We start from the raw sequence: 19,913 nt of genomic DNA, 5'->3' as shown, positions 1-19,913 counted from the left end.
TGAAGCACAATTCAGTCAAGCATCCAAGATAGAGAAAGAAGTGTGAGAGACATAAAGAAGAAGCTCATCATCAAGCGAAGAAAGGAGGAAAGGAACCCAAGTTAGTTTTGATCTGCTTTTGGGAAAATATACTTCACACGTGCGAGGAGAATTGGTGCTATCTATTGCGGATACCGAGCTATCACAATCACACTAGAAGGTCAAATTAAGGAAGAGAGACAAGTTGGTTCTCAAGCCGAATTGTAGAAGGAGTCTCAATCTAAGTGAAGGAAATCAAGGAATAAATCTCTCACATGTGATGCAACTAGGGTTTTTGAAGAGGCTGAGGATTGCAGGTCTGAATCAAGAAGTCGAAATCTAGAGGATAACCAAGATCATAGTTGAAGCAAGGAGTTTGACCATCATTGACTCAAGGAAGAAGAACTTGCTAAAAGAAGCCTTGTGACTTAGTCTTGGAGAGGTTAATAGGTCAAGGGTCTTGGTCTTGGAATGCGTCACTTGAAGATTCTATAAGAAGAAAAAATCGTTTGGGTTTTCGTCTCAAGTTGGAGAAGTTTTGGCCCTGGCTGATCGCCTATATCTTGTGTCCTTTGTCTCATTGTTCTTTATGATTTGGTTGTCGTTTGATGAAGAAGATCACATAATAATAATCAAGACAAGAAGAACATAATTAAGAAAAGTAAAAAGACTTCAAAAGCAGTTATCATTGCTAGAGAAATCACCTCTTGTCTATGCCCTAGATTTCTCAACGCATCCGAACCTTGCTCCCACTAGTCTCATCTTGGGCATTGTTACCAATTTAATCTACATGGGGTTAGGATCAGTGAATTGTTGTTCTCGTTGTAGGAAGAATGATAGAGTAAAACAATATAGGAAAGAAGGTTACTTGTTGATATATAGAGTATTCATGGACCACAAATAGTTAGCCTTGCACATAGACCAACACCCCAAAAGATTGGGTAGAAGATCGATGTGGTGATATCAATTTCATGCAATGCCACAGCGAAGTTATAGAATTGGTTGTAGAAAGAGGGGAGCAAGATGTATATTGTACAAGACATAGAAGGGAATGTTGATATGTGTTTGTTAAACTAAGGCCAAACTCCATGTGGGTCATCTTATTTATGGCAGCTGATATTTTTCTTGGATCCCTCTCATAGAGAGGTGTAGGATTGATCTAAAGATCATCCGATTCCAATAAGTATTCATGAAGTTATGAATTTATTTGTGTTATAAGACAATTCGTCAAGGTCAGCCAGCAACCAAATAACCCCCACATGTGTTCAACGTTTTATTATAAAAGGAGATGACTTGAGAGTCATTTCACACACACTTCTCTCTTGATTTTCTCTCCACTCGCTTTGGGTTTTAGTGGAAAAGAAATCTAGGAGAAGGATGCCCTAGCCGTAGTCCTAAAGGATGATCTAGCCGCAGTCCAAGGGAGAAGACCCCTGATTCTATATGCTGCCCAACCTGCCCTCTACGCTGCCTAAAGGAGAGACATAGCATGGTGAAGAAGACCTATTCACGCTGCCCAAATACGCAGATCTATCCTGCCCTAGCTGCAGTAAGGAAGATCGAACAACGTGGGTTTTTGGAGGTTGTTTCAAGGTCATATGTGAAGGTCGAGTTGCTGTTAGGAGGGCCGAGATATCTTCCTAGAGGGCCGAGGCAGAGGAGGGTTGTTTGGGTTTGATGTGTGGGCCGTAAGCTACAACAAAGATACATGGGACATCATGGGCTGTTTTGGGGTCATGTTATACCCTCATCTTCAACGTGGAGGCAGAGGGTTTACACTAGCATAGGCCGCATTTCATAAGGGCAATTCTAGGCCAGATTTGAAGACGGTTAGGGACTGTTGTGTGCCCTAACCAGTCCTAGAAATTACAGCAGTAATGAAGTGACAAACAGCAGCATTTGTATGGTGTGTTGGCAGCAAGATACATGGGACAGCAAGGTCACATGGTGCAACAAAGGAAGATGGGGCAGCAAGGTTACATGGTGCAGCAAAGGTAGATGGGGCAGCAGTATGGTAAGTGGTACAGCTGGACATGGTGCTTGTTGGAGCTTGGTACTTAGGACAGCAAGCTATGACATGGCACAACAATGCTAACAATTGGGACAGCAAGCTATGACATGGCACAACAATGCTAACAATTGGGACAGTAGCAATGGCATGCTAACAAATGGGACAGCAGCATGACATGGTGCAGCAACAGCGAATTAGGAAAACAATACGGTAAGAAAGGTACAGCAAGCACATGGTGGCAAGCATCATGCTGCAACCACATGGGATAGCAGTGTGGCAACATGGTGCAGCAATAGCACATAGGACAGCTATGGTACATGATGCAGTACAGTGAGGTACAGTATGAGGCAGCACTGGTGAGTGCAGCAAGATGATAAGGTACAGCAAGATGTTGCAGTACAGGAAGATGCAGCAGTATGATGTGTGCAGCATGGTAATGAGGTCCATCATAGTGATGATGGATGCAGCACGATGCAGCACAGTGAAGTGCAACATGATGACGAGGTGCAGCACTATGATGGGAGATGGAGTCACCTGGGAGAATCAGTTGAAGCAGCATGTCTTCAACTAAGTTCAACTACCTCATGTATCATCCTCTTAGAGATGATCTATGCTCTTATTTAAGATAAGTCAATGTGTTGACTTCTGTTGTAAATGTACTATCTCTCTCTCTCTCTCTGCTGAACTATTGAAGAACATATAAAAAGAATTGATTAAGGGTTTCCCCACATTGGGGGGCTAGTGCCACATCTTGTGTCCTCTTGTCTTGGCTTGTCTTCTATGATCTATGTTTATGTTCTATCTGCAATTTACTTTAATGCTGATGTGATTGCTAATCTGGACAATATATTGAGCTAACTATGAAAATTGAAATAAATTGCTCTAAGCATAGAACATACCTAAAATTAACAGTGTTGTATGGGTGGGGAAATGTATTGTACAACACTTGAAATGCGTATAAAGGGGTGAAACGTGTTTCACCCCTTGAAATGCATTTTAGCATTTTCGTTCCCAAACACGCTTAGTGGGGGGTGGCGGGGCAGGGGGTGTTTCCTACAACTTAGCTTCGTTTCCCATAGGTGTTAAAAGGCTCATATTATATTATCCCAATTTTTATTTTTCATCTGAGGAGGTCAGCAGGATTCTTGGGGTGGTGCTAAGCATAGCACAATTTTGCAATTCAGACTCTGGAGGCAATTTTGGTATGGGAGACTTGACAACTTAGGAGAATAGGAGAAATTACATGTAATCTCTCCACAAATTAATTTGTTAAGTAAGCTTCCCCATTTTTGAAATTTTGGCACAAGGAAATAATTTTGGCATCAAAAATTAGGAAAGGTGGGTTGTGAAGACACTTTTTGATTTTGGAGAGAAAAGATTGCAAAACAATATAGGAAAGGGAAAATTAATTCATTGGTCGAGTGTGGGGGGCACTTAAAAGAGGGAAACTCGAGCCCCTTGGAAGGAAATTCGTTGGGGAGGAAAAGTCAAGGAAGGAGGTCAACTTAGGGGACCCACAAGGAGAGAGAGGGGCAGCAGAGATAAATAGAAGGAAGAGGCTTCATTTTGGGGCTTTTGACAAATTGAATTTCTGAATTAGAGTACTCTTGAGCTGCTTAGCCAAGAATACCAGTGTTGCTTAGCACAAGGAGTTTTTGGGCGGAGATTCCAACTCTTCCTTCGGTGAACCTTGAGTGTCACCCTATGAGAGCAATTGGTGATTGTTTTCAAGTATTTGGAGGAGCAGAACCGCAAAGTTTTCTTCATCCAAGGCATGCTTTCTCCAAGGGCGCAGAGGCAACTAGTGGGGCTGAATTGGAGCAGTGAATTAGGGAGTCGAAAGGAGGAAATTTGTAGCCAGTCCATCATCGAACAGAGTAGAAATTTTAGGAAAAATTTCCAAGGTCAGTTCAACCACATTTTGGGAGAGACAAGCAGCTGAAATTTAGGGCCTGCACAGTGGCAATTTGGGCATTTCTGCACTAGATTGGGAGTTGCTTCTGTTGGGAGTTTGGGAGCTGGAAATTCATTGGGTGATGAGGGAAAATTTCCCTTGGGAGTTGGGAGAATTTGGAGGTGGATTTCAACTCTATTACAACAGAAAAATTTTGTAGTTTTTTCGTAGCCAACTGAGAGGAGTAAACTTAAAATTGGGGTCCCGGGTGGTCGGTAAAATTCGCCCAAACCCTTTCTGGGTTTTTGTGGGTTTGGTGAGAGGAGTCAGGAGTTAATTTCGCAGAATTTTTTGGGCAGTATTTATGACAAAACTTAGTGTTCCAGACGGCAACTAACAGCAAAAATTACTAGAGGAGGGTGTAGTTCACTCTAGGACCGTTTCCACCACTTCGGTCTATAAGATATTTCTGGGTTTTGTTGGAGTTAGTGTGGAGAGCCTACATTTAATTTTGCAGAATTTTTGTAGTAGATTTGGGGGCAGAAATCTTAGTGCACCCACAGTAGTAGTGGCAGTTATTTTCTAGGTCAGTGCAAAGGTTTGTGGTCAAGTCATTCCAACTCTTGGGCATCACAATTCCAACCTGGGTTTTGCTTAGCTTGTTGTAGGAAACCCGAGTTCCTCTTTCCATACTCATTTGTACTCCATTTTGCTCATAAATGAATAAAATGGCTCAAAGTTTTGGTGCATTCCCTCTTGTGTTTTGATTTTCTGTGTATGTGTTGATTTTCGTAGTTGTTGTTATAGTGCATGTTTGTTAAAATTGGCAACTAGGGCCAAACTCGATGTGAGTCATCTTATTTATGGCAGCTGATATTTTTCTTGGATCCCTCTCATCGAGAGGTGTAGGATTGATCTAAAGATCATCCGATTCTGATAAGTATTCATGGAGTTATGAATTTATTTGTGTTATACGACAATTCGTCAAGGTCAGCCAGCAACCAAATAAACCCCACATGTGCTCAACGTTTTAGTATAAATAGAGGTGGCCTTCAAGTCATTTCAACACACACTTGGGATCTCTTCCTCTCTCTACTTGTCTTCGGGTTTTAGTAGGAGGTGAGATCCTAAGAGATAATGCTGCCCTGATCCAAAGGGCAGAAAGCCAAAACTACCGGAAAAGCCGGAACTGTCGGAAAAGCCAGAACTGTCGGAAAAGCCGGAACTGCCGGAAAATCCAGAACTGTCGGAACTGCGGGAAAAGCCGAAAAAGCTGGAACTGATGGAAAAGCCGGAACTACCGGAAAAGCCGGAACTGCCAATAAGCTGGAACTGCCTGAAAAGTCGGAACTGTCGGAACTGCGGGAAAAGCCGGAAAAGCTGGAACTGTTGGAAAAGCCGGAACTACCGGAAAAGGAACTGCGGGAAAAGCCAGAAAAGCCGAAACTGCTAGAAAAACCGGAAAAGCCAGAAAAGCCGAAACTGCTAGAAAAACCGGAAAAGCCAGAACTGCCGAAAAATCCGAAAAAGCCGGAACTATCGGGAACTACCAAAACTGCCAAGAACTATCGGAACTGCCAGGAACAACCAGAACTGCCAGAACTGCCGGGAACTACCGAAACAGTCGGAATAGCCGGAGCATCTGTCTCCGAAGGAGAGCAGCATGCAAGGGACAACTAACTAACATTGGGACAGTTGTATGGTACTTAGCAGCAAATACACCAAGCATGCAATGTTACAGCTAGCATGCAAGGGACAACTAGCATGCAACAGCAAGCATGCTAAGGACAACAAGCATGCTAGGGACAACAAGCAAGCAAGGGACAACAAGCAAGCAAGGTGCAACCAACACATAGGTCAGGATGGCAACATGGTGCAGCAATGGCACATAATGCAATACAGTGATGGGTACAGTCATGATTAATGAAGCGTGATGAGATGCAGCATAGTGATGATAGGTGCAGCATGGTGCAGCGCGGTGAGGTGCAGCATGGTGACGAAATGCAGCTCAACGATAGGTGGAGTCACCTTGGAGAATCAGTTGAAGCAATATGTCTTCAACTGATCTCATGTATCATCTTCTTAGAGATGATCTATGCTCTTATCTAGATAAGTCAAAGTGTTGACTTCTGTTGTAAACATACTATCTCTCTCTCTCTGTGCTGAACTATTGAAGAACATATAAGAAGAATTGATCAAGGGTTTCCCCACATTGGGGTTTTTCCCTGGCTAGCGCCACATCTTATGTCCTCTTGTCTTGGCTTGTCTTCTGCGATTTATGTTTATGTTCTATCTGTAGTTTACTTTAATGCTAATGTGATTGCTAATCTAGAAAAGATATGGAGCTAACTGTGAAAATTGAAATAAATTGTTGTAAGCATAGAACATACCTAAAATTAACATGGTATCAGAGCTGAGGTGAAGGCAATGCCCAAGCAAGAGTGAAAGAGCAATCACCGAAGACAGTTGGGAAAAAAAAAAGGATCAATGGATTCCTCATCCCTCTTCAAATTCACCAAGGGTGAAGTCAAAGCAGAGAATATTACCAAAATGGCACAGCGGAATATGGCCTACCTAAAGATCACTTCATTGGAAGACCAGATCTCAGGGTGGAAGGAAAGGCAAATAAGTAGTTCGGCCATTATGCGAAGGAGTGTCTGAATGGAAGGGACACATCACTTGATGATGATAACAATCATTCCAGGGACATCTTCAATGATCAAAGGAATGACAGGTAATGCAGGTCATCAAGGAAATGGCCTACTCTTCAAAGAAAGCAAGGAACCCCAGGTATGAAGAATCAAATGTTGTTTCTGATAAGATAAACAAGCATTATCTTGTATTGGCCCTCTCCTTCAGATTCTTTGGGAATCTGGGTTATTGATTGTGGTGCTTCAAGGAACTTCATCAGATAGATGGGTGCACTCTCTAATTTGGTAGAGATGGAAACAATCGTGGGATTATACTTGGAGCCAATGCCACCTATCCCAGAAAGAGTGTAGGGAATGTTAACCCTCAATTGAATGAAGGTAACTTGATTCATTTACAGAATCTCTTTTATGTACCTGATCGCAAGAACCTGGTGTCCATCTCGGAAATGGAAGTCAAAGGTTTCAGGGTGGCATTCATCAATGGAAAGGTACGTGTTAAAAAAAATAGAATTTTCAAAGATGCTTTTTCTCATGGGTTTTGGGTTGGCAATTTGTGTCAAGTTGCAGGATGGTCCATTGGGGATCATGTCAATTGAAATATCGCATCTATAACACTGGAGGTCAACCTATGGGGCCCTACCCGAGGTGAGTCAGATGGTGATAGGGATGTCCAAATTCAAGTAGAGCATGAAGGTACATGTCTGAGATGTACCAAAGGAAAATCTTATAAGGGGACCATTCCCCTCATGTAGCAGGTCCACAAGTTTGGAACAACCCGAGGAGTTTGAGATTCATGATCGGGAATCTCATGTATACAGGTGGAATAAAGCCCTCTGTGGCTTGAAGCAAAACACCCCGGGCGTAGTATGAGAGGATTGATAGCTGTCTAATGAAGCTGAGATTCACTAGGAGTGAAACCGATCCAAACCATTACCTGAAGGTTGTGGATGATAGACCTCTCATACCGGCACCTTATGAGGACGACCTATTTCTGACAGGGGCAGACCCTCTCATTTGCAGAAGTAAGAGGGAGTTGGATTCCGGATGTGGAATGATAAACTGCAAGCCTGTGACTACGTCAAGGATCTTATCTTTCAGAAGTTCTATGGTAGTGATGTCAGACCAAATTTGGGAAATGCCTCTGAGTTTCATAAACTCATTCGCATTGATGTTCTTGGTGAACTTCCCTCCGGACATATGTTTTGCAGTTAGCATGGTGAGCTCATATTTGGTTGAGCCTCACTGGATTGGTGCCAAGAATCTTCTGAGATATCTTCAAGGCACAATCTCTCATGGATTGAGATACACTGCCAGAAATATGAAACTGCATGATTATTCGAATGCTGACTGGGTAGGCAGTGTGGAGGATCACTAGAGCCCCTCCCAGTGCTGGTTCTCTTTGGATTTTGCTTCGATATCATGGATAAGCAGGAAGCAGAAGTCGGTTGCTATAAGCACCACCGAGACCGAATACATAGCTATGAGTATGATCTCGTGTGAAGCTGCATGGTTGCAGAAGCTCTTAAGTGAGTTGTTTGTACACATGATGAATACCACTGTGATTCTCTGTGACAACCAGAGGTGGGATTCGATTATTGAGGAATCCAGTATTCGATGATTGCTCCAGCAGATAGACATCAAATACTGCGTTATTTGGGATATGGTAAGTCGATGAGCAAGGAGGCTCCATCGCATTGAGACTGATGTACAGGTCGCAGACATTTTGTCAAAACCCCGAGGAAAGGTCAAATCTGTGACTTTCCCGAACGACTTGGAGTCGTTGAGAGACCTTCTTATAAGGGTCCTGCATGTTGCATGCATTGAGCTCTAGGAGCTCTGGGGGGCTTGGGGTACTTACTGGAGCAACATATGACCACAAGGCGACTCGCCCTCCCCTGGTGGTGCACTATGTACAGGATGACAGGTTCAACCTTCCCCTGTGATACCCCATGGCGATTGTGGAACAAGATGATTAGTTCTCCTGTGGGCCGGATGATTAGTTCTCCCGTGGCAACTGTGGAACAGGATGATTAGTTCTCCTGTGGGCCGAGATGATTAGTTCTCTCGTGGCAATTGTGGAACAGGATGATTAGTTCTCCTATGGGCCAGGATGATTAGTTCTCCGTGGCAACTGTGGAACAAGATGATTAGTTCTCCTGTGGGCCGGGATGATTAGTTCTCCCGTGGCAACTGTGGAACAAGATGATTAGTTCTCCTGTAGGCCAGGATGATTAGTTCTCTGTGGCATCCACTGGACAGGATGATTCGTTCTCCTGTGGACAGGATGATTAGTTCTCCTGTCGAGGCATCCTACCCATGCAGTCTGGGACTCATGGGAAGTACCTCTCATCTGATCAATGAGCAGGGAAATGAGGATAGGGACCATAGTAGTTCTACCAATGGATGCATCGTTGTATCTACCACACTCCCTATGCTAGAATGACCTCCATTGATCTGGGATCAATGAAACTGATCTAGGATCAGTATGAGTGGTTTGAGACACTCTCTTGTGACATTGATCTGGGATCAATGAAACTGATCTGGGATCAGTATGAGTGGTTTGAGACACTCTCTTGTGACATTGATCTGGGATCAATGACACTGATCTGGGATCAGTATGAGTGGTTTGAGACACTCTCTTGTGACATTGATCTGGGATCAATGAAACTGATCTGGGATCAGTATGAGTGGTTTGAGACACTCTCTTGTGATATTGATCGAGGATCAATAAAACTGACTTCGAGTCAGTAAGAGTGATGTGACACACTCTCTTCAGATGAAACTGACTTCGGGTCAGTAGAGAATGGTATGAGACATTCTCGATCAATTCTTTTTCTTCATGGTTCAGCAGAGCAAAGCAGAGCAGTGCAGGGCACTGATGGCAGAGATAGTACAGTCGAACATATGGATCAGCGGATGGAGTTCTCCCTAGTTGAGAAGGAGTGTTAAAATTGGCAACTAGGGCCAAACTCCATGTGGGTCATCTTATTTATGGCAGCTGATATTTTTCTTGGATCCCTCTCATCGAGAGGTGTAGGATTGATCTAAAGATCATCCGATTCCGATAAGTATTCATGGAGTTATGAATTTATTTGTGTTATAAGACAATTCGTCAAGGTCGGCCAGCAACCAAATAAACCCCACATGTGCTCAACGTTTTAGTATAAATAAAGGTGGCCTTCAAGTCATTTCAACACACACTTGGGATCTCTTCCTCTCTCTACTTGTCTTTGGGTTTTAGTAGGAGGAGAGATCCTAAGGGATAACGCTGCCCTGATCCAGAGCGCAGAAAGCCGGAACTGCCAGAAAAGTTGGAACTGCCGGAAAAGCCAGAAAAGACGGAATTACCAGAAAAGCCGGAACTGCCGGGAACAGCCGGAACTGCCGAGAACAGCCACAACTGCCAAAACTGCCGGGAACAACCGGAACAGCCAGAGCATCTGTCTCCGAAGGAGAGCAGCATGCTAGGGACAACTAACTAACATTGGGACAGTTGTATGGTACTTAGCAACGAATACACCAAGCATGCAATATTATAGCTAGCATGCAAGGGACAACTAGCATGCAACAGCAAGCATGCTAAGGACAACAAGCATGCTAGGGACAACAAGCATGCTAGGGACAACAAGCATGCAAGATGCAACCAACACATTGGTCAGGATGGCAACATGGTGCAGCAATGGCACATAATGCAATACAGTGATGGGTACAATCATGATTAATGAAGCGTGATGAGATGCAGCATCGTGATGAGATGCAGCATAGTGATGATGGGTGCAGCATGGTGCAGCGCAGTGAGGTGCAGCATGATGACGAAATGCAGCTCAATGATAGGCGAAGGAGTCACCTTGGAGAATCAGTTGAAGCAACATGTCTTCAACTTATCTCATGTATCATCTTCTTAGAGATGATCTATGCTCTTATCTAGATAAGTCAAAGTGTTGACTTCTGTTGTAAACATACTATCTCTCTTTCTCTTTGCCGAGCTATTGAAGAACATATAAGAAGAATTGATCAAGGGTTCCCCACATTGGGGTATTTCCCTGGCTAGCGCCACATCTTGTGTCCTCTTTTCTTGGCTTGTCTTCTGCGATTTACGTTTATGTTCTATCTGCAGTTTACTTTAATGCTGATGTGATTGCTAATCTGGAAAAAACATGGAGCTAACTGTGAAAATTGAAATAAATTGCTCTAAGCATAGAACATACCTAAAAAACACTTTGGTCATCTTCAGATTTCTAGGTGTCAAAGGGAGTCCGATTTCAGTGACGAACCTCTCATCGTTTCTCCTAGGTGTGATCAGCATTTTACAAAGATCAATTTCTGCTATAAGGGAGGCCGAATTTTGGTGGCAAGAGAGGGTCGATTTTCCACTGCATATTGGGGCTGAGTTTGGGTCAAGAAAAAAGGAGGCTGAATTCATTAGAAGGCAGCCCAATAATCCTAAGGAGGGAGACATACACACTGATCCAAGTCTAAAATTAATGCCACAGAAGGAGCAGCAAATTATTGGCACAGTAGAGTGGTCTTATATCAGTTTGGAGGAGGCCTAATTTCTCACTACCTGAGGGCTGAGTTCATCTCACCACCAAGCCGAATTGTGTGTTTCAGTGCAGCAGAAAGTGACATCACCAGGACATACTATTGCTGTAGTATCTCTTCTGTAGCAGATTCACTTGTTATATGAGGGCTGAAGTTGGTTATATGTCTGCAGTAATTAAACAACTAGGTTCCTCTATAAGTCTTCTTCCTTGTATTCATGTCTAATGACTGTGTAAGATGTGCATAATTCGAATATATATATTTCTGGGCTTATATATCAGAAAGTTCAATGACTTTTGATGGTTGTAGCATTTACTTTCCAGTGTTAAATATCACATTGGTACCCATATGATTATCATTTCTGAACTGGGCTGTTTTCCCAAGTCTTTATTTAGCACTGTTCATCAATATTAATGTGACATGACAAGAAAAACACCTTCAGCAGCCTATTCACAAACTATTTGACAAAAGCACTCACTAGAAAACACCATTATATTCATAAAACCCAGTGGTATTTTGGGTCAGTTCCAATTAGGAATATTACACTTTGTGGGTGGCCCTAGGAGGGCAATTAACTTCTTGTTTTCTGCAAATTTCAAGCCACTTACCCAAGGACAGAACAAGGGAAACATCAACTGGTTGGTAAGAGTATTTATCACTCTTTCTGTTAATTTAAAGGTAAAAACCTTAAAGTTTGAGTGATTTCATTTGCTGATATACAATATTTCTTCATCAATTTTTTATTTATAGATCATTAAGGTCAAATAAGTTAATAACTATGTTGCACGGGTTCGCAAACCTAAGGGTGGGGTTCTTGAACCCGTCCCGGGTTGTCGTCCCCAAGTACCAGATTCGGGTATGGGTGCTTCTGAGAGGAACCCATAAGAACCGGGTTCTTCTATGAAGAACCGGGTTCTTCTATGAAGAACCAGGTTCTCCATTAAAAAAATTGGGTTCTTTTGTCTTGACGGGTACAGAGAACCCTGATGATGGGTACCTGGAACCCCAAAATCGGGTTCTTTGGGGTTCATTTTAGTTTTTATGTTTAAATTTTTAATTAATTTAATGGGTTTCCCCTAATTTTCTAGGTAGCTAGTTCTTCATCTTGCGAGAGGAATTAGAGTACTTATGCCTTTATCCATTCAGTAAAGAGAAATAGGTTGGGCTCAAAGAAGTCAGAACTTAGGGTACATTCATAGCACACTTCGTCTCATATCTCGAAAAGGCCCTGGGTACAAGGAGGGTCCTTTCAAGAGATTGATGACGATCGTGCCATGAGTGCTCATGCGCCTATAGAGAAGAGGTTGGGAGACTTGGAGCGGTAGTCGAGATGACTACAGAAGGAGGGGCAAGATCCTTGAGGTGCCCAAACTCTTGGATCACATACGGCTACGGGAGCCCTTAAAGACAGTAGCATGATGACAGGTGTCGGGTGGAGCAAGGTGTGATGGAGCGGCAAGGCAGTGCTAGAGTGCAGAAGTCTGTAGCAGCGCAGTGGAGGTTGCAGCAGTGCGAGAGGCACAAAAGAGGTTGCAACAGCGCAGTGGCAGCAGAGGGAGCACAGGATAGCAGCAGAGGTAGCTTCAGCATCACGAGGCTTCCAGACTAACTAGGATGTCAGTGTTTGGGTGAAGTAGTTACTTACTTCTCAGTAACTGAGTTGCAGTGCAGCGGTTAGCAGTGGCAGTGCTATGGGCAGCATGATGCAACATGTTGAGAGGGAGTTGCAGTACAGATGTAGCAGTGGCAGTGGCAGTGTCATGGGCAGTAGTGCAGTGGATGTGGGGCAGCAGGCCGAGCATCATCACAAAGGACCGATGCGGAGAATCAGTATGATGCTTCTATGGTGAAGCATTGCTAGAGCACATTCCTCGCTAAGAGGGAGTGTTGATTTTGGGTAGAATCGGATGTGCTCTAGCTTTGAAAATTGGTGGAGAAGCTAAGACACATGAAATCTCCAAGACACAGAAATCGTTTGGATAAATTCCACCCAGATGAGGAGTTATTAAAATAATTAATATTTTTAATGGGTTCCTAAGTCTAAACGTAGAAAAATAAAAATATTAATGTGTATTAATAAAATATGGGTGCGAAAGTTCTAAGTGATGAGGATCAAGCTAGTTCTAATCTTAGTCGTTGATTAGGCACTTAATCTCAGCCGTTGATTCGTCAACAGGAAAAGTATAAGAGGAGGCTTGAGGGTCAGTTGGAGATACACCAAGTGATCAAAGAATTCGATTTTTTGGGGCGAGGTTTGCTGAGGAAATCGAGTTAGTGATTAGAGTTGCAACGAGGCGCAGTTCAGCAAGGGATTTTCATCCGAGGCTGAAGAATACATAGTAGAGAGGTAGCACAGTGCCGGGAGAGAGCGCAGGCCCTAGAAGAGCTGACGCAGAGGACGCAGAGGGCTGACGCACTAAGACGCAAAAGCCGCAGAGGCTAATGCTAGGCCTCAAAGGAAGCATTGGGGAGATTCTGTGGGGCAGACTGGGAGCAGATCAGTAGATTCTGAGCTAGGAGAGGGTGACGCAGCTCTTAAAGGAGGGACGCAGTTCCAGAGTAGTGCTTGGAGCAGCTTTCGCTGTCCAGCATAGGGAACAGCCAGAGTCACTGTGGGGATTTATCATCTGATTGTTGATTTGCTAGAATATATGTCTTTGGATAGAGGTACTACTGCCAAGGATATTCTCTATTGGGTGAGCCATTTCTGGCACCCTAGTTGTATTCATGAAATCTACTTAATAATACAAACCCTCTATATGGTGCACCGGTTTTCCCGAATTGGGTTTTTCCGGGCACGATTGTCCAAAAATAACGGTGTCCCTTGTGTTATTGTCTCAGTTTATTTCAGTGCATGATCTGTATATTTGCGAAGGCTACAATAGTGTTTACTTCGATGTTTATGAAATTAAATAACTTGTTAATGAAAAGAACAAGTAGGAGATTGTAAACCAGTAATTGCAGTAGGGGTTTATAACGTGTTAGATTCAGGAATTTTCACATGGTATCAGAATGATTGCAGATCATAGGCGACTAAGGACACCAGCCGAGAAAATCTAAGAATTTGCAGCAGAGAAGCAGCTGTCCGGAGAGACAGCGTTGTTCCAGAACTGAAGAGGCAAGAGGAGTGACAGATTGCAGAGAGTGTGACGCAGAGGCTCACGCAGTACCTGCATCAGCACTCTGAGCCAGGAGAAGGGCCAGCGCAGAGGCAAAGGAGGGCAGATCAAGCTCACACAGAGCCACGTCATCCTTCTAAGCTAGGGAAGATTGACATAGTTGGCCAGGAGGAGCAGATTCAGACCACACAGAGATTGCGCAGATCCTAAAGGGCTCAGATTCTTCAAGTTGCCAGGGCTAAGGGAGCTGTGCAGATTTTGATTTGAGGAGCTGGTGGGACGTTGATTCTGTCGGTGCATAACAGTGTCTAAGGACACTGAACCAAAGTAGAGGGAAGCACTACCTCGATAGATTTCTAGCCAGGAAATTTAGATCTGGGTTGTGGCGACAAAGGAGGATTGGAGAGGAGTGACTCGACGGTTGGCCAGAGGATTTCCGAGAGGGAAATCAGGCCTCAGAGGGAGTCCAGAGAAGAGGAGCAAAGATGGCAATGAATGGGTTGAGGGATCAGGACAGATTGTATGGAGCATCCAATATTGTCATCTGGCAGGATCCTGGCAATCCTAGACAAAAATCGCATCAAGGACTATGCCTTGAAGGTTGTTGTCGAACTGGTCGACGCTGATCCATTGAAGAAATACGAGGAGGCCCAGGCTAAGGCCAAGTGCATGATCCTAGACGGAGTCAAAGATCATGTAGTACCACACATTGCTGAGAAGAACACAGCAAGGGAGATGTGGGAGACCCTAACCACCTTGTATCAGGGCTCTTCCGTGCAACGGAAGATGCTATTAGAAAATCAACTGAGACAGTATCAGATGCAGAAAGGAGAGGAGATAGATCCCTTCCTTCTCAGGTTGCAAGGGATTCGCAACCAGCTTACTTTCGTGGGGTCTACACCAAATCCAGAGTTCATGGTCAGGACTGCCCTAAATGCAGTCTCTGAGGAGTGGGAGACGTTTGTCCCAAGTATTTTGGGGGAGAAACTCTCCCAATTAGGAGGAAATGTGGCCAGCTCTTCCGTGGGGTCTACACCGGATCCAGAGTTCATGGTCAGGACTGCCCTGAATGCAGTCTCTGAGGAGTGGGAGACGTTTGTCCAAAGCATTTTGGGCAGAGCAACTCTCCCCAGTTGGGAGGAGATGTGGGCAGCTCTTCGATAGGAAGAGCTCAGGAGATTGACCAAGGCAAGGAGTAGCGGTAAGGGAGTTCGAATCAAGGAGGAGGAGGAGGATGCAGCTCTCGCATCAGCGGGACAGCAGGGGCTACAGAAGAGGAAGAAGAAAGACATCTCCAAGGTCAAGTGCTTCAACTATGGGGAGCTGGGACATTATGCCTCTCAGTGCCCCAGGAAGAAAGGCAAGGGAGAAGCTTCTGACTCAAAGGCTACTCCAGCAAAGGCAGAGAAGGATGTCGAGACTGATGACGATTGTGCCATGAGTGCTCATGCACCTCTAGAGAAGAGGTGGGGAGACTTGGAGCGGTAGTCAAGATGACTACAGAAGGGGGGGCAGGATCCTTGAGGTGCCCAAACTCTTGGATCACATACGGCTATAGGAGCCCTTAAAGACGGTAACATGATGACAGGTGTTAGGTGGAGCAAGGAGTGACTAGAGTGCAGAAGTCTGTAGCAGCGCAGTGGAGGTTGTAGCAGTGCAAGAGGCACAGAAGAGGTTGCAGCAGCGCAGTGACAGCAGAGGGAGCACAAGATAGCAATAGAGGTAGCTTCAGCGTCACGAGGCTTCCAGACTGACCAAGATGTCGATGTTTGGGTGAAGTCAGTTACTTACTTCTCGGTAACTGAGTTGCAATGCAACAGTTAGCAATGGCAGTGCTATGGACAGCATGATGCAGCATGTTGAGAGGGAGCTGCAGTACAAATGTAGTAGTGGCAGTGGTAGTGTCATGGGCAGCAGTACAGGAAGCAACAGTGCAGTGGATGTGGGGCAGCAGGCCAAGCATCAGCACAGAGGACCAATGCGGAGAATCAGTGTGATGCTTCTATGTTGAAGCATTGTTAGAGCACATTCCTTGCTAAGAGGGAGTGTTGATTTTGGGTAGCATCGGATGTGCTCTAGCCTTGAAAATTGCTGGAGAGGCTAAGGCACATGAGATCTCCAAGACCCAAAAATCATTTGGAGAAATTCCACCCGGATGAGGAGTTATTAAAATAATTAATATTTTTAATGGGTTCCTAAGTCTAAACGTAGAAAAAATAAAAATATTAATGTGTATTAATAAAATATGGGTGCGAAAGTTCTAAGTGATGAGGATCAAGCTAGTTCTAATCTTAGTCGTTAATTAGGGACTTAATCTCTGCCGTTGATTCGTCAACAGGAAAAGTATAAGAGGAGGCTTGAGGGTCAGTTGGAGATACACCAAGTGATCAAAGAATTCGAATTTCTGGGGCGAGGTTTGCTGAGGAAATCGAGCTAGTGATCAGAGTTGCAGCGAGGGGCAATTCAGCAAGGGACTTTCCTCTGAGGCTTAAGAATACATAGCAAAGAGGCAGCGCAGTGCTGGGAGAGGCAGCGTAGGCCCAAAAAGGGCTGACTCAAATGCCATAAAGCTGACGCAGAGGACACAAAGGGCTAACGCAGTGAGACGCAAAAACCGCAAAGGCTGACGCTGGGCCTCAGAGGCAACGCTGGGGAGATTCTGTGGGGCAGACTAGGAGCAGATCAGCAGATTCTAAGCCAGGAGAGGGTAACGCAGCTCCTGAAGGATTGACGCAGTTCCAGAGCAGTGATTAGAGCAGCTTTCGCTGTCCAGCATAGGGAACAGCCAGAGTCACTGTGGGGTTTGATCATCCGATTGTTGATTTGCCGAAATATCTATCTCCGAATAGAGGTACTACTGCCAAGGATATTCTCTGTTGGGTGAGCCATTTCTGGCACCCTAGTTGTATTCATGAAATCTACTTAATAATACAAACCCTCTATATGTTGCACCGGTTTTCCCGAATTGGGTTTTTCCGGGGACGATTGTCCAAAAATAACGGTGTCCCTTGTGTTATTGTCTCAGTTTATTTCAGTGCATGATCTGTATATTTGTGAAGGCTGCAATAGTGTTTACTTCAATGTTACTTCAATGTTTATGCAATTAAATAACTTGTTAATGAAATGAACAAGTAGGAGATTGTAAACCAGTAATTGCAGTAGGGGTTTCTGATGTGTTAGATTCAGGAATTTTCACAAAAAAAAAGACAAAATCCTTGACAAATTGCCTATGAACCTTAGAATAATAACCTCTCACATTAAAAAAGAAACTGAAACGACCCTTTCAAAATCCACCTCAGGCCATAAAACCCCTCTTAACTTGAGAAAAACAACACCAAAGTGATAACGAATATCTGCAGGTCTGTTACTCTTTCCATTGTCTTTTCTTTATAGAAGGGATATGCTGTTGATTCACCATCATGCAATGAATCAACTACATTCAAAGAGTGCAGACCCTAATGAACCAAACATACTAGGCGCACTATAAACAAATAGCATACTAGCAAATAAGCATTCTTCTATATTAATAAAGTGGAGATCATGTTGAATATGTAAAGCAACTGTTCGAAAGAAATCATGATGAATAAAATTTAAAATATATCAAGGAAGTATCTATGTCTATAGAAAAGGAAGTTTGTAACAAAAATATTGCATAATAATTGCTTCAGAATATACCTCAATGTGAAGCCCTTCAGGTGTCCTCGAGCAAACCATATCAGTCATAGTGGATGATCGAATCTTAGATTTTGCTTCTACTCTGACTTCAACCCTCACTGGGTTCCTAAGCCCAGCTCTTGAAAGCTCTTCAACTGCCTCAGTCTGGGTAGCAGAAAAAAGTCCTGTTCGCCGTTGCTTTGGTAAACGGCCTATAATGGATGACAACTGTTTCTGAAAACCCATATCCAATAGCCTATCTGCCTCATCTAAAATAAGAACCTGTTCCAAATAAGCTTTGAAACTTTACCTTCAATTTCATGTTTTACTCTATCATATTATCAAGTACATAAAATTTCTTGCAAACTTTTTCCAAACTCATATTATTGAAACTTGATTATGATGGAACACTCTGCCATCCAAGCTGTACCTTGCCTCTATAATTATGAGTACAGGCTACAGCGAAATGGAGAAAGATTTATAATTTTTTAAATCCATACATAACAAACAAGTTGTATGTTTCCAGCTCAAACCATCAAACTGACTATTAACTCAGCCTTCAACATGTGCTTTAAGTAGTGGATAGTACCTCAAAGCGCCGAAAGTCTAGAATGTTTATTCGCTCCATGATATCATCTAAGCGCCCAGGTGTACCTACAATTATGTTCACCCCGTTCTCTTTTAGCTTCTTTAAATCTGCTGCCACATCTGTCCCACCAACGACAAGCATGCACCTGAGATTGGGAAGAGTAGAAACAAATGGCTCTATCACATGGTATATTTGGGATGCCAATTCTCTTGTTGGAGAAATTATAATCCCTGCAACCTGATGACCTGTATCTTATCAGTAATGTTATAAAAATTTTGCTAAAACATCAAAAACCAATCAGAATGGTTGAAAGAAAGATTTTGCCTTGATTTTTCTCAGCAAGCTTAAACATAGCCAGAAGCTGTAGTAGAAAGGGACTAAACCATATTTTTGTTTCCTTAGGGCTTCTAGTCATGCAGTAGAGGTCAACATAAAACTTCAAACAGAACTGTGAATATAAATGCTCTCAACTTCAAACTGAACTGTATCTGAAAGGAATTAAACTATATTATTGTTTCCTAGAACTTCTACTCAAGAGTCGCTGTGATCAACATAAAAATTCAAACTGAATATCACCCACTGTCTGCACCAACTCTATGGATGTATAATTGGATCTGGTTTTGTTGCTTATTTGAATAGAGTCCAGCCTCATTTTTTAACTGTATCATAAAAGAACCCAGTGTTTATATCTTTCAGAGTAGAAATCATGACCCACTGACAATCTTACTTGAATCTAAGCCCTAGGATATCATATTATAACCCACACACTGAAGGATGGGGAATTTTACCCAGATAATCAATAAAACTTAACCATATTTATTGCAAATTCTAAATGAATGTTCCCCTATAGTTGCCAACTTATTCATGGAAGATTTTGAGTCCAAAGCTTTGGCCTCTGCTCAAACTTTGCCTCAAGCGGTGGAAGAGGTTTGTTGACGATACTTGCATCATTTGGCCCCATGGTCGTGAAAATTTAAATTTGTTTCTCAACCATCTTAATTCCCAATCTGACTCCATCAAATTCACAATGGAAATCGAAGTAGATGGATGCCTTCCTTTTCTTGACAGTCTCCTCTCTAGAATGAATGATGGTTCCGTTTCTCACCAAGTTTTTCACAAAAAAACGCACACAGAGCAATATCTTCATGCTAGTTCTCATCATTTTCCGACACAAAAACTCGGGGTTCTCAACACCCTTGCCACCCGTGCTCTAAGAATTTCTGTTGAAAATCACTTAGAAGAGGAAAAATCTCATCTTCTGAAAGTTTTTGAAAATAATGGCTATAGCAGGCAACAGGGCCTCAGATCTTTTCAAAGGGCTAGTAAAGAATCAAGGGTTAAACCTTCTCGAAATGATATAATCTCCAGTGTTCATCTTCCCTTTATCCAGGGGACCACTAATAACTCATATTCTCAAAAAGAACAAAGTTTCTAC

At 43.2% G+C, this 19,913-nt stretch overlaps 1 protein-coding gene across 2 annotated transcripts in view; it reads right to left on the bottom strand.

The window, feature by feature from the left end:
• LOC149229296 (DEAD-box ATP-dependent RNA helicase 18-like) overlaps positions 1-19,913 on the bottom strand; it is a 227,135-nt gene that overhangs the window by 136,585 nt on the left and 70,637 nt on the right. For both annotated transcript variants that reach the window (XM_089378557.1, XM_089378556.1), the window contains exons 2-3: positions 18,479-18,715; positions 17,911-18,171 (exon numbers count right to left, since the gene is read on the bottom strand). In XM_089378557.1, coding sequence (XP_089234683.1) covers positions 17,911-18,171; positions 18,479-18,715 — 498 coding nt within the window. The remainder of the gene's footprint in view (positions 1-17,910; positions 18,172-18,478; positions 18,716-19,913) is intronic.

Source organism: Pinus tabuliformis, chromosome J (genome assembly GCF_031772625.1).
Source record: "Pinus tabuliformis cultivar Carrire ecotype Pingquan chromosome J, CPIR1, whole genome shotgun sequence".
NCBI classification, from domain to species: Eukaryota; Viridiplantae; Streptophyta; class Pinopsida; order Pinales; family Pinaceae; genus Pinus; species Pinus tabuliformis.
Note: the sequence above shows the minus strand (reverse complement) of the source record. Positions and strands in the feature narration are given on the sequence as shown.